General features: G+C 42.5%; 1 protein-coding gene across 5 annotated transcripts in view; it reads right to left on the bottom strand.

Annotated features, from left to right (window-relative positions):
- Positions 1-13918, bottom strand: part of LOC128661204 (cytochrome P450 2C20) — a 262287-nt gene that overhangs the window by 24723 nt on the left and 223646 nt on the right. For all 5 annotated transcript variants that reach the window (XM_053715458.1, XM_053715457.1, XM_053715456.1 and 2 more), the window contains exons 8-9: positions 13620-13807; positions 11314-11455 (exon numbers count right to left, since the gene is read on the bottom strand). In XM_053715458.1, the coding sequence (XP_053571433.1) occupies positions 11314-11455; positions 13620-13807 (330 nt within the window). The remainder of the gene's footprint in view (positions 1-11313; positions 11456-13619; positions 13808-13918) is intronic.

Genomic DNA, 13918 nt, shown 5'->3' with positions numbered 1-13918 from the left:
TAAATAAACCTTTTAACCTCTAATACCTCCGGCCTCCCACATTGCCGCCACTAAATAAAAGCTATTAACCCCTAAACCTCCGGCCTCCCACATCGCCGCCACTAAATAAACCTATTAACCCCTAAACCTCCGGTCCCCCACATTGCTGCTACTAAATAAACCTATTACCCCTAAACCGCCAGCCTCCCCCACATTGCAAAAACCCTAAATTAAACTATTAACCCCTAAACCTAACACCCCCCTAAATTAAAATTACAATATAACTATCTTAAAATAAATTAAAAAACTTAACTGTGAAATAAAAAAAAATAACATTAAACTATAAATTTACCTAACATTCTATTCTATTCTAATAAAATAAAAAAATACTACCAATTAAAAAAACATAATTTATGCTTACCTGATAAATTCCTTTCTCCTGTAGTGTAGTCAGTCCACGGGTCATCATTACTTATGGGATATTAACTCCTCCCAACAGGAAGTGCAAGAGGATCACCCAAGCAGAGCTGCTATATAGCTCCTCCCCTCTACGTCACACCCAGTCATTCGACCGAGAACCAAACGATAAAGGAGAAACTATAGGGTGCAGTGGTGACTGGAGTATAATTTAAAAATTTAGACCTGCCATAAAAAACAGGGCGGGCCGTGAACTGACTACACTACAGGAGAAAGGAATTTATCAGGTAAGCATAAATTATGTTTTCTCCTGTTAAGTGTAGTCAGTCCACGGGTCATCATTACTTATGGGATACCAATACCAAAGCTAAGTACACGGATGACGGGAGGGACAGGCAGGATCTCTATACGGAAGGAACCACTGCCTGAAGAACCTTTCTCCCAAAAACAGCCTCCGAAGAAGCAAAAGTGTCAAATTTGTAAATCTGTTCAACAGAGGCCTCATTCTTAAAGGCCCAAGTGGAAGCCACAGCTCTAGTAGAATGAGCTGTAATCCTTTCAGGAGGTTGCTGTCCAGCAGTCTCATAGGCTAAACGTATTATGCTACGAAGCCAAAAAGATAGAGAGGTAGCAGATGCTTTTTGACCTCTCCTCTGTCCAGAGTAAACGACAAACAGGGAAGAAGTTTGGCGAAAATCTTTAGTTGCCTGTAAATAAAATTTCAGGGCACGGACTACATCTAGATTGTGCAGAAGTCGTTCCTTCTTTGAAGAAGGGTTAGGGCACAATGATGGAACAACAATCTCTTGATTGATATTCTTGTTAGTGACTACCTTAGGTAGGAACCCAGGTTTAGTACGCAGAACTACCTTATCTGAATGAAAAATCAGATAAGGAGAATCACAATGTAAGGCTGATAACTCAGAGACTCTACGAGCCGAGGAAATAGCCATTAAAAACAGAACTTTCCAAGATAATAGCCTGATATCAATGGAATGAAGGGGTTCAAACGGAACACCCTGTAAAACGTTAAGAACTAAGTTTAAGCTCCACGGTGGAGCTACAGTCTTAAACACAGGCTTAATTCTAGCCAAAGCCTGACAAAAAGCCTGAACGTCTGGAACTTCTGACAGACGCTTGTGTAAAAGGATGGACAGAGCTGAGATCTGTCCCTTTAAAGAACTTGCAGATAAACCCTTTTCTAAACCTTCTTGTAGAAAAGACAATATCCTAGGAATCCTAACCTTACTCCATGAGTAACTCTTGGATTCGCACCAGTGTAAGTATTTACGCCATATCTTATGGTAAATTTTCCTGGTAACAGGTTTCCTAGCCTGTATTAAGGTATCAATTACTGGCTCCGAAAATCCACGCTTTGATAAAATCAAGCGATCAATTTCCATGCAGTCAGTTTCAGAGAAATTAGATTTTGATGTTTGAAAGGACCCTGAATTAGAAGGTCCTGTCTCAGAGGCAGAGACCAAGGTGGACAGGATGACATGTCCACTAGATCTGCATACCAGGTCCTGCGTGGCCACGCAGGCGCTATTAGAATCACCGATGCTTTCTCCTGTTTGATCCTGGCAATCAAACGAGGAAGCATCGGGAAGGGTGGAAACACATAAGCCATCCTGAAGGTCCAAGGTGCTGTCAAGGCATCTATCAGGACCGCTCCCGGGTCCCTGGACCTGGACCCGTAACGAGGAAGCTTGGCGTTCTGGCGAGACGCCATGAGATCCATATCTGGTTTGCCCCAACGTCGAAGTATTTGGGCAAAGACCACCGGATGAAGTTCCCACTCCCCCGGATGAAAAGTCTGGCGACTTAGGAAATCCGCCTCCCAGTTCTCCACTCCTGGGATGTGGATCGCTGACAGGTGGCAAGAGTGAGACTCTGCCCAGTGAATTATCTTTGATACTTCCATCATCGCTAAGGGACTCCTTGTCCCTCCCTGATGGTTGATGTAAGCCACAGTCGTGATGTTGTCCGACTGAAACCTGATGAACCTCAGAGTTGCTAACTGAGGCCAAGCCAGAAGGGCATTGAGAACTGCTCTCAATTCCAGAATGTTTATTGGAAGGAGACTCTCCTCTTGAGTCCATGATCCCTGAGCCTTCAGGGAATTCCAGACAGCGCCCCAACCTAGTAGGCTGGCGTCTGTAGTTACAATTGTCCAGTCTGGCCTGCTGAAGGGCATCCCCCTGGACAGATGTGGCCGAGAAAGCCACCATAGAAGAGAATCTCTGGTCTCTTGATCCAGATTCAGCGTAGGGGACAAATCTGAGTAATCCCCATTCCACTGACTTAGCATGCACAATTGCAGCGGTCTGAGGTGCAGGCGTGCAAAAGGAACTATGTCCATTGCCGCTACCATTAAGCCGATTACCTCCATGCATTGAGCCACTGACGGGTGTTGAATGGAATGAAGGGCACGGCAAGCATTTAGAAGCTTTGTTAACCTGTCCTCTGTCAGGTAAATTTTCATTTCTACAGAATCTATAAGAGTCCCCAAGAAGGGAACTCTTGTGAGTGGTAAGAGAGAACTCTTCTCCTCGTTCACTTTCCACCCATGCGACCTTAGAAATGCCAGTACTAACTCTGTATGAGATTTGGCAGTTTGAAAGCTTGACGCTTGTATCAGAATGTCGTCTAGGTACGGAGCTACCGAAATTCCTCGCGGTCTTAGTACCGCCAGAAGAGAGCCCAGAACCTTTGTAAAGATTCTTGGAGCCGTAGCCAACCCGAAGGGAAGAGCTACAAACTGGTAATGCCTGTCTAGGAAGGCAAACCTTAGATACCGGTAATGTTCTCTGTGAATCGGTATGTGAAGGTAAGCATCCTTTAAATCCACTGTGGTCATGTACTGACCTCTTTGGATCATGGGTAAGATTGTCCGAATAGTTTCCATCTTGAACGATGGAACTCTTAGGAATTTGTTTAGGATCTTTAAATCCAATATTGGTCTGAAGGTTCCCTCTTTTTTTGGGAACCACAAACAGATTTGAGTAAAACCCTTGTCCGTGTTCCGACCGCGGAACTGGGTGGATCACTCCCATTAGTAAAAGGTCTTGTACACAGCGTAGAAACGCCTCTTTCTTTATCTGGTTTGTTGACAACCTTGAAAGGTGAAATCTCCCTTGTGGAGGAGAAGCTTTGAAATCCAGAAGATATCCCTGAGATATGATCTCCAACGCCCAGGGATCCTGGACATCTCTTGCCCAAGCCTGGGCAAAGAGAGAGAGTCTGCCCCCCACTAGATCCGTTTCCAGATCGGGGGCCCTCACTTCATGCTGTCTTAGGGGCAGCAGCAGGTTTTCTGGTCTGCTTGCCCTTATTCCAGGTCTGGTTAGGTTTCCAGCCTTGTCTGTAGCGAGCAACAGCTCCTTCCTGTTTTGGAGCAGAGGAAGTTGATGCTGCTCCTGCCTTGAAGTTACGAAAGGCACGAAAATTAGACTGTCTAGCCCTAGGTTTGGCTCTGTCTTGAGGCAGGGCATGGCCTTTACCTCCCGTAATATCAGCGATAATTTCTTTCAAACCGGGCCCGAATAAAGTCTGCCCCTTGAAAGGTATGTTAAGTAATTTCGATTTAGAAGTTACATCAGCTGACCAGGATTTTAGCCACAGCGCTCTGCGTGCCTGAATGGCGAATCCGGAATTCTTAGCCGTAAGTTTAGTTAAATGTACTACAGCATCAGAAATAAATGAATTAGCTAGCTTAAGGGTTTTAAGCTTGTGTGAAATCTCATCTAATGTCGCTGAGTCAAGGGTCTCCTCCAGAGACTCAAACCAAAATGCTGCCGCAGCCGTGACAGGCGCAATGCATGCAAGGGGTTGTAATATAAAACCTTGTTGAACAAACATTTTCTTAAGGTAACCCTCTAACTTTTTATCCATTGGATCTGAAAAGGCACAACTATCCTCTACCGGGATAGTGGTACGCTTAGCTAAAGTAGAAACTGCTCCCTCCACCTTAGCGACCGTTTGCCTTAAGTCCCGTGTGGTGGCGTCTATCGGAAACATTTTTCTGAATATAGGAGGGGGTGAGAAAGGCACACCGGGTCTATACCACTCCTTAGTAACAATTTCAGTAAGTCTCTTAGGTATAGGAAAAACGTCAGTACTCGTCGGTACCGCAAAATATTTATCCAACCTACACATTTTCTCTGGGATTGCAACTGTGTTACAATCATTCAGAGCCGCTAACACCTCCCCTAGTAATACACAGAGGTTTTCCAGCTTAAACTTAAAATTTGAAATGTCTGAATCCAGTTTATTTGGATCAGATCCGTCACCCGCAGAATGAAGCTCTCCGTCCTCATGCTCTGCAAATTGTGACGCAGTATCAGACATGGCCCTAGCATTATCAGCATACTCTGTTCTCATCCCAGAGTGATCTCGTTTACCCCTAAGTTCTGGCAATTTAGACAAAACTTCAGTCATAACATTAGCCATGTCTTGTAGAGTGATTTGTAATGGCCACCCTGATGTACTTGGCGTTACAATATCACGCACCTCCTGAGCGGGAGATGCAGGTACTGACACGTGAGGCAAGTTAGTCGGCATAACTTCCCCCTCGTTGTCTGGTGAATGTTGCTTAACATGTACAGATTGACTTTTATTTAAAGTAGCATCAATGCAATTAGTACATAAATTTCTATTGGGCTCCACCTTGGCTTTTGAACATATTGCACAAAGAGATTCCTCTGTGTCAGACATGTTTAAACAAACTAGCAATTAGACTAGCAAGCTTGGAAATACTTTTCAACTAAATTTACAAGCAATATGTAAAAACGTTACTGTGCCTTTAAGAAGCACACAAAAACTGTCACAGTTGAATAACAATGAACCGGATTAGTTATAGAAACCAAATTTAGCAAAGGATTGCACTCATTAGCAATGGATGATTAACCCTTAATATCAGAAAAAAACGGATAACAATTGAAGATATAAGCGTTTTTATCACAGTCAAAGCACAGTCTCACAGGTCTGCTGTGAGTGATTACCTCCCTCAAAACTAGTTTTGAAGACCCCTGAGCTCTGTAGAGACGTCCTGGATCATGCAGGGAGAAAAAGGCAGACTGTGACTGAATTTCTGATGCGTAGTAAAAGCGCCAAAATAGGCCCCTCCCACTCACACTACAACAGTGAGGGAAGCTCAGTAAACTGTTTTAATTTAAAACAAACGACAGCCATGTGGAAAATAACGCCCAAAACAATTTTTCACCAAGTACCTCAGATAATTAAACGATTTAACATGCCAGCAAACGTTTAAAATCTAATTTATGAAATGTCATTAAAAGCCTGCTGCTAGTCGCTCACACTGCAAGTTAGGCTAAAAGTTATATGCATACAGTATTTTCCCAGTGAAGTGCCATTCCCCAGAAATACTTAAGTGTAAACATACATACATATCAGCCTGATACCAGTTGCTACTACTGCATTTAAGGCTGTACTTACATTATATCGGTATTAGCAGTATTTTCTCAGTCAATTCCATTCCTTAGAAAATAATATACTGCAACATACCTCTTTGCAGGTGAACCTGCCCGCTGTCCCCTGATCTGAAGTTACCTTACTCCTCAGAATGGCCGAGAACAGCAAATGGATCTTAGTTACGTCCGCTAAGATCATACACAAAAACTCAGGTAGATTCTTCTTCAAATTCTGCCTGAGAAGAAAACAACACACTCCGGTGCCGTTTAAAATAACAAACTTTTGATTGAAGATATAAAAACTAAGTTTAATCACCACAGTCCTCTCACACATCCTATCTATTAGTTGGGTGCAAGAGAATGACTGGGTGTGACGTAGAGGGGAGGAGCTATATAGCAGCTCTGCTTGGGTGATCCTCTTACACTTCCTGTTGGGGAGGAGTTAATATCCCATAAGTAATGATGACCCGTGGACTGACTACACTTAACAGGAGAAATCTAAATTACAAATTTAAAAAAAGTTAACACTACGAAAAAAAATTAAAAAAATCTAAAATGACAAAAAATAGTAAACACTAAATTACGAAAAATAAAAACCACTAAGTTTACAAAAAATAATAAACAAAATTATCTAAAATGAAAACAATTACACCTAATCTAATAGCCCTATACAAATAAAAAGCCCCCAAAATAAAAACACCCCCTAGCCTACAATAAACTACCAATAGCCCTTAAAAGTAAAATGGGAGTGGTTTTGCAATGGAAAAGTCTCACCAGAATCACAATCTAATCCCAGAGCAAATTCTGGTTATATAATATTAGTTTTGTCATTGGAAAATGGGTTCTCAAGAGTAATCGTCAGAGCACAAACTATGAATAATGTATTCCAAGTGACCCTTATGAAGTCTTGAGTTAAGGATTTCCTAAACTCAAATCGCTATGTGAGAGATTAAAACAGCCTCTTTCTCCAGGGTCACAGTGAAGAAACATGAGAAACTGGATGCATCTTACATTTTATAGGAAGCTTTAGGTATACTGGACTCACAATACCAGAAATATGGAAGTTACTAATATATCTAGGCCCCAAATAATTTTATAGCCACAACATGTTTCCACACGTGGATGGAGGGGTCATCTGTCTCCAACATCAAATCAGGAACAGGAGTGATCAAAGGTAGATCAGGACATCTCATGTGAAAATGGCAGAAGAAGACAAACTGCAATAGAAAGAAAAGAAGCAAAATACCATTGCAGAGTATGATTAGTGCACTGATTACTGGTAAACTTTGTACCACAGTCAGAGACAATGGAATCTGACAACACATGGAATCTGGAAATCTTCTTAAAGGGACATTCAAAACTGGATGCTCTAGTGCTAATGAATTTGATTTGAGACATGTGCACTAGAGTGTCCCTTTAATGAAATGAACAGTGGCTTATTTAGCAGTTGAATGACAAATAACCAAAATAAGCAATTTTTTTAACCAGATGAAATTAAGCAAAACAATCGATAAATATATCTGAACAGGTAAAAACAAGGTGGTACAGAAGATTTTTCCAATCTTAGATAAAAATAATTCTCCTAACACCTACTGTGTCTAGTTGTGCTGCACAATGATTTATTTTTTTATTGTACTACACATAAAATACCCTAAAATACCCATAGTACAGAACTTTTTTTATTATAGGTTATGGATATTTTATTGTCTATAGGGTACAGAAGTATGGCTTTAGATGGGCTGTACCACCTGCCTCACATACAGATGTTATGGCTTTAGATTTACTTTACCACCTGCCTCACATACAGATGTATGGCTTTAGATGGGCTGTACCACCTGCCTCACATACAGATGTATGGCTTTAGATGGGCTGTACCACCTGCCTCACATACAGATGTATGGCTTTAGATGGGCTGTACCACCTGCCTCACATACAGATGTATGGCTTTAGATGGGCTGTACCACCTGCCTCACGTACAGATTTATGGCTTTAGATTGGATGTACCACCTGCCTCACATAAAGATAGTATGGCTTTAGATTGGATGCACCACCTTCTTTACATACATATGGAATGGCCTTAGATTGGCTGTACCACCTGCCTCACATACAGATGTATGACTTTAGATTGGCTGTACCATCTGCCTCACATACAGATGTATGGCTTTAGATTGGCTGTACCACCTGCCTCACATACAGATGGTATGGCTTTAGATTGGCTGTACCATCTGCCTCACATACAGATGCATGGCTTTATATTGGCTGTACCACATTCCTCAAATACAGATGTATGGCTTTAGATTGGCTGTACCACCTATACAGATGGTATGGCTTTAAATTGGCTGTACCACCTGCCTCACATACAGATGGTATGGCTTTAGATTGGCTGTAGCACCTTCCTCACATACAGATGGTATGGCTTTAAATTGGCTGTACCACCTGTCTCACATACAGATGTATGGCTTTAGATTGGCTGTACTACCTGCCTCATATACAGATGTATGGCTTTAGATTGGCTGTACCACCTGCCTCACATACAGATGTATGGCTTTAGATTGGCTGTACCACCTGCCTCACATACAGATGGTATGGCTTTAGATTGGCTGTACAATCCGCCTCATATACAGATGGTATGGCTTTAGATTGGCTGTACCACCTGCCTCACAAACAGATGTATGGCTTTAGATTGGCTGTACCACCTGCCTCACAAACAGATGTATGGCTTAAGATGGGCTGTACCACCTGCCTCACATACAAATGGTATGGCTTTAGATTGGCTGTACCACCTGCCTCACATACAGATGGTATGGCTTTAGATTGGCTGTACCACCTTCCTCACATACAGATGTATGGCTTTAGATGGGCTGTACCATCTGCCTCACATACAGATGTTATGGCTTTAGATTGGCTGTACTACCTGCCTGACATACAGATGGTATGGCTTTAGATGTGGTGTACCACCTGCCTCACATACCGATGGTATGGCTTTAGATGTGGTGTACCACCTGTCTCACATACAGATGTATGGCTTTAGATTGGCTGTACCACCTGCTTCACATACAGATAGTATGGCTTTAGATTGGCTGTACCATCTGCCTCACATACAGATGTATGGCTTTAGATTGGCTGTACCATCTGCCTCACATACAGATGTATGGCTTTAGATTGGCTGTACCACCTGCCTCACATACAGATGATATGGCTTTAGATTGGCTGTACTATCTGCCTCACATACAGATGCATGGCTTTATATTGGCTGTACCACATTCCTCAGATACAGATGTAAGGCTTTAGATTGGCTGTACCCCCTGCCTCACATACAGATGGTATGGCTTTAAATTGGCTGTACCCCCTGCCTCACATACAGATGGTATGGCTTTAGATTGGCTGTACCACCTTCCTCACATACAGATGGTATGGCTTTAAATTGGCTGTACCACCTGTCTCACATACAGATGTATGGCTTTAGATTGGCTGTACTACCTGCCTCAAATACAGATGGTATGGCTTTAGATTGGCTGTACCACCTTCCTCACATACAGATGGTATGGCTTTAAATTGGCTGTACCACCTGTCTCACATACAGATGTATGGCTTTAGATTGGCTGTACTACCTGCCTCAAATACAGATGGTATGGCTTTAGATTGGCTGTACCACATTCCTCACATACAGATATATGGCTTTAGATGGGCTGTACCACCTGCCTCACATACAGATGGTATGGCTTTAGATTGGCTGTACCACCTGCCTCACATACAGATGTATGGCTTTAGATTGGCTGTACCACCTGCCTCACAAACAGATGTATGGCTTAAGATGGGCTGTACCATCTGCCTCACATGCAAATGGTATGGCTTTAGATTGGCTTTACCACCTGCCTCACATACAGATGGTATGGCTTTAGATTGGCTGTACCACCTTCCTCACATACCGATGGTATGGCTTTAGATGGGCTGTACCATCTGCCTCACATACAGATGTTATGGCTTTAGATTGGCTGTACTACCTGCCTGACATACAGATGGTATGGCTTTAGATGTGGTGTGCCACCTGCCTCACATATAGATGGTATGGCTTTAGATTGGTTGTACCATCTGCCTCACATACAGATGTATGGCTTTAGATTGGCTGTACCACCTGCCTGACATACAGATGGTATGGCTTTAGATTGGCTGTACCATCTGCCTCACATACAGATGCATGGCTTTATATTGGACGTACCACATTCTTTTGATACAGATGTATGGCTTTAGATTGGCTGTACCACCTGCCTCACATACAGATGGTACGGCTTTAAATTGGCTGTACCACCTGCCTCACATACAGATGGTATGGCTTTAGATTGGCTGTACCACCTGCCTCACATACAGATGGTACGGCTTTAAATTGGCTGTACCACCTGCCTCACATACAGATGTATGGCTTTAGATTGGCTGTACTACCTGCCTCAAATACAGATGGTATGGCTTTAGATTAGCTGTACCACATTCCTCACATACAGATGTATGGCTTTAGATTGGTTGTACCACCTGCCTCACATACAGATGGTATGGCTTTAGATTGGCTGTACCATCTGCCTCACATACAGATAGGGTTGCCACCCGTCCCTTAAAATACAGAACACTTATAAGTCACACGTGCTTCAGGGTGTGCAGGGAGTAATATGAATAGTGCTGTCCAGAAACACAATACATGTTCCTGCAGCATGTGTAACTCATAAGTGTCCAGGAAAACATGGCTGAAGTGGCAACCCTACATACAGATGTATGGCTTTAGATGGGCTGTACCATCTGCCTCACATACAGATGGTGTGGCTTTAGATTGGTTGTACCACCTGGCTTTAGATTGGCTGTACCACCTTCCTCACATACAGATGTATGGCTTTAGATGGGCTGTACCACCTGCCTCACATACAGATGGTATGGCTTTAGATTGGCTGTACCACATTCCTCACATACAGATGTATGGCTTTAGATTGGCTGTACCACCTGCCTCACATACAGATGTGTGGCTTTCGATTGGCTGTACCATCTGCCTCACATACAGATGTATGGCTTTAGATTGGCTGTACCATCTGCCTCACATACAGATGTATGGCTTTAGATTAGCTGTACCATCTGCCTCACATACAGATGAAATGGCTTTAGATTGGTTGTACCACCTGCCTCACATACAGATGTATGGTTTTAGATTGGCTGTACCATCTGCCTCACATACAGATGATATGGCTTTAGATTGGCTGTACCACCTTCCTCACATACAGATGTATGGCTTTAGATGGGCTGTACCACCTGCCTCACATACAGATGGTATGGCTTTAATTTGGCTGTACCACCTTATTCACATCCAGGGGCAGCTGGGCAGATATATAAACATACATACAAATATTGACTGCACAGACTTTGAGAAACAACAGAGGCTAAAATAATTAGATTTTCAGGGAATTGTAATACAGTCTCTGTAGTTTGCTGCCACTAATATTCTCACCTGCAGAAAATGCCATGAATGCTGGTTTTGGGCAAAACTGCCCATTATCATCCAGGAAATGCCTTGGATTGAATTCATCTGGAGTTTCCCATTGGGTTGGGTCCTTCAGCACTGATGAAAAAAACGGGATAATTGTTGTTCCCTGCAGGAGACAAAAAGAGCAGAGAACCATAATACAACTTATTGACGCTGGACTTACACACCCTGTATACACACTGAAAGAGTATATACTGAAACCTGAAAACATAGACAAGACATTAATCAGAATTTCTTACTCAATGCTTTCTAATAGAAAATGGTGTACACTACTGCAAAGGGGTTAAACACAAAGATAAAATCCCCCTCTAGGACCACAAACATTGAAACTTATGAACAGGAAGCTTCTTCTGACTGGCAGCTATGTGTAATTACCACTCCAGATTGGTTCACCAGCCGTGTTTTAATCTGGAACTGCAACGCTAGTGGCTCACGAGATTAACTTTACCTATGTTTTTAAACCCTTCCTAATGGAGGTAGCTCACTACTCTCTTGAAGGATTCAGGAAGGTCAAACCATGAAGTCTGCAGGATGATTTTACTCCAAGCTGGAGATTTTTTTTAGTTATGTCTAACTATGTTGCTTTCCTGTTATTAGTTAAGGCAGATAGACCCATTATTCAACAAGGTGCTTGTTTTTTAGCAGCATAAGAATGGAACATTTCCCTGTCTGTCTAAACTGTGCCCAGTGCAACCGTACTATAAAAAGAGGGGTCATCTCCCACCCATATACAGGCAGAACATATAAAAATAAGGGCCACATGTAACAAAGCCCGGATGGACAAAGTTCACTTCCACAACCTGTCTGCACAGGATTGCAGCAAGTGGGCAACAAAACACTGCCTACATTTAACATTGCACAAGTGGCTGCTTGCACAATGCTGCCCACTGCTCACACTAGGCTAATGTCGCATGAGTAGGGACTGTTAACCCCCCCAGGCTAAGCGCTGACGTACACTTACAGGTTAGGAAACTGCAGTATGATGACCGCTGCTTCTTAACTATCGGCTGAAGGGCTGCATGTGCATCTTGATAAATGGAACCCTAAAGGCTTTTTTACTGGTGATATATCTGGTATATCAAGGACAGGGCAGTAGAAATCCATGATTAAGAGCCTAAGATGTCACGTTTATCAGTACATTCCCATTTATTTTCAGGATCTGGGCCATCAAGCTAATCAGCTTTGTTTCCTGGTGATAGATTAGCCTTACAGGTGTGCTAGGGGGTGACAGACACAGGGATCTCTTATATAAAGAAGCAAAGGGGATTTGTCATTTAGCTACATTGTATCCTGAGGGATTAAATAGGCAATTTCATCTCAACCCTTTTTATAGAGTAAATAGAATCCTGGTTTGTTACGTTAACCTTTAATATGACTAATTACTGTCATGTAGCAATAGATTCTACTTTTGTATTGTTTTTCATTTCTCTACTTATTCCCTTGATTAAGTGTTGGGTGTGAAAGGGTTAATATTGTGTGCTTGGGGATTGTTCCAGATTTTATTGTTGTTGGTTTATAAATGTGATATTTTATTCACTTTTGTTAGCTTGATAAAGGGATGGGGCCCTGAAATGTTAGCAGTATGAGCTACATAAGTAAGGTGTGCGGCCTCCATTTTTTGTTACAAATTTGACTTGCTGGACATTTTTGGGGACAGGCAGCTTGCACCCTGTAGAAGTTCCTATTATTTATACGGTGTGCAGGTCTCATCACTATTGTGACTAGGTTGTTCCCTAAGAGTTACCTTCGGTATGGTGAATCTATGGAACTGAATATCCTCTGTCACCGCATGACATCACTATTGTGACTAGGTTGTTCCCTAAGAGTTACGTTCAGTATGGTGAATCTATGGAACTGAATATCCTCTGTCACCGCATGACATCACTATTGTGACTAGGTTGTTCCCTATGAGTTACCTTTGGTATGGTGAATCTGTGGAACTGAATATCTGACTAGGTTGTTCCCTATGAGTTACCTTTGGTATGGTGAATCTGTGGAACTGAATATCTGACTAGGTTGTTCCCTATGAGTTACCTTTGGTATGGTGAATCCATGGAACTGAATATCTGACTAGGTTGTTCCCTATGAGTTACCTTTGGTATGGTGAATCTGTGGAACTGAATATCTGACTAGGTTGTTCCATATGAGTTACCTTTGGTATGGTGAATCTGTGGAACTGAATATCTGACTAGGTTGTTCCCTATGAGTTACTTTTGGTATGGTGAATCCATGGAACTGTATATCTGACTAGGTTGTTCCATATGAGTTACCTTTGGAATGGTGAATCCGTTGAACTGAATATCCTCTGTCACCGCATGACCAATACCCACAGACGCTAATTCCATCAGTCGCTGCACTTCATGTATAACAGCATTGGTGTAAGGCAGGTGTTCTCTGTCTTTAATCCCAGCAAAGCGCAGGGATCCTGTAACTTGATCTATTTCCTGCTGTACCTTTGCTGAAAGAGAAACAGAACCAACAAGTGAAGGAGCAGCAGTGCACCGCTGAGAGCTAGCTGAACACATCAGTAAGCCAATGATGAGAGGTATATATATGCAGCCAGCAATAT

Source organism: Bombina bombina, chromosome 5, assembly GCF_027579735.1.
Source record: "Bombina bombina isolate aBomBom1 chromosome 5, aBomBom1.pri, whole genome shotgun sequence".
Classification (NCBI taxonomy): Eukaryota; Metazoa; Chordata; class Amphibia; order Anura; family Bombinatoridae; genus Bombina; species Bombina bombina.
The sequence above is the reverse complement of the archived record's forward strand: the minus strand, read 5'-3'. Positions and strand labels throughout refer to the sequence as shown.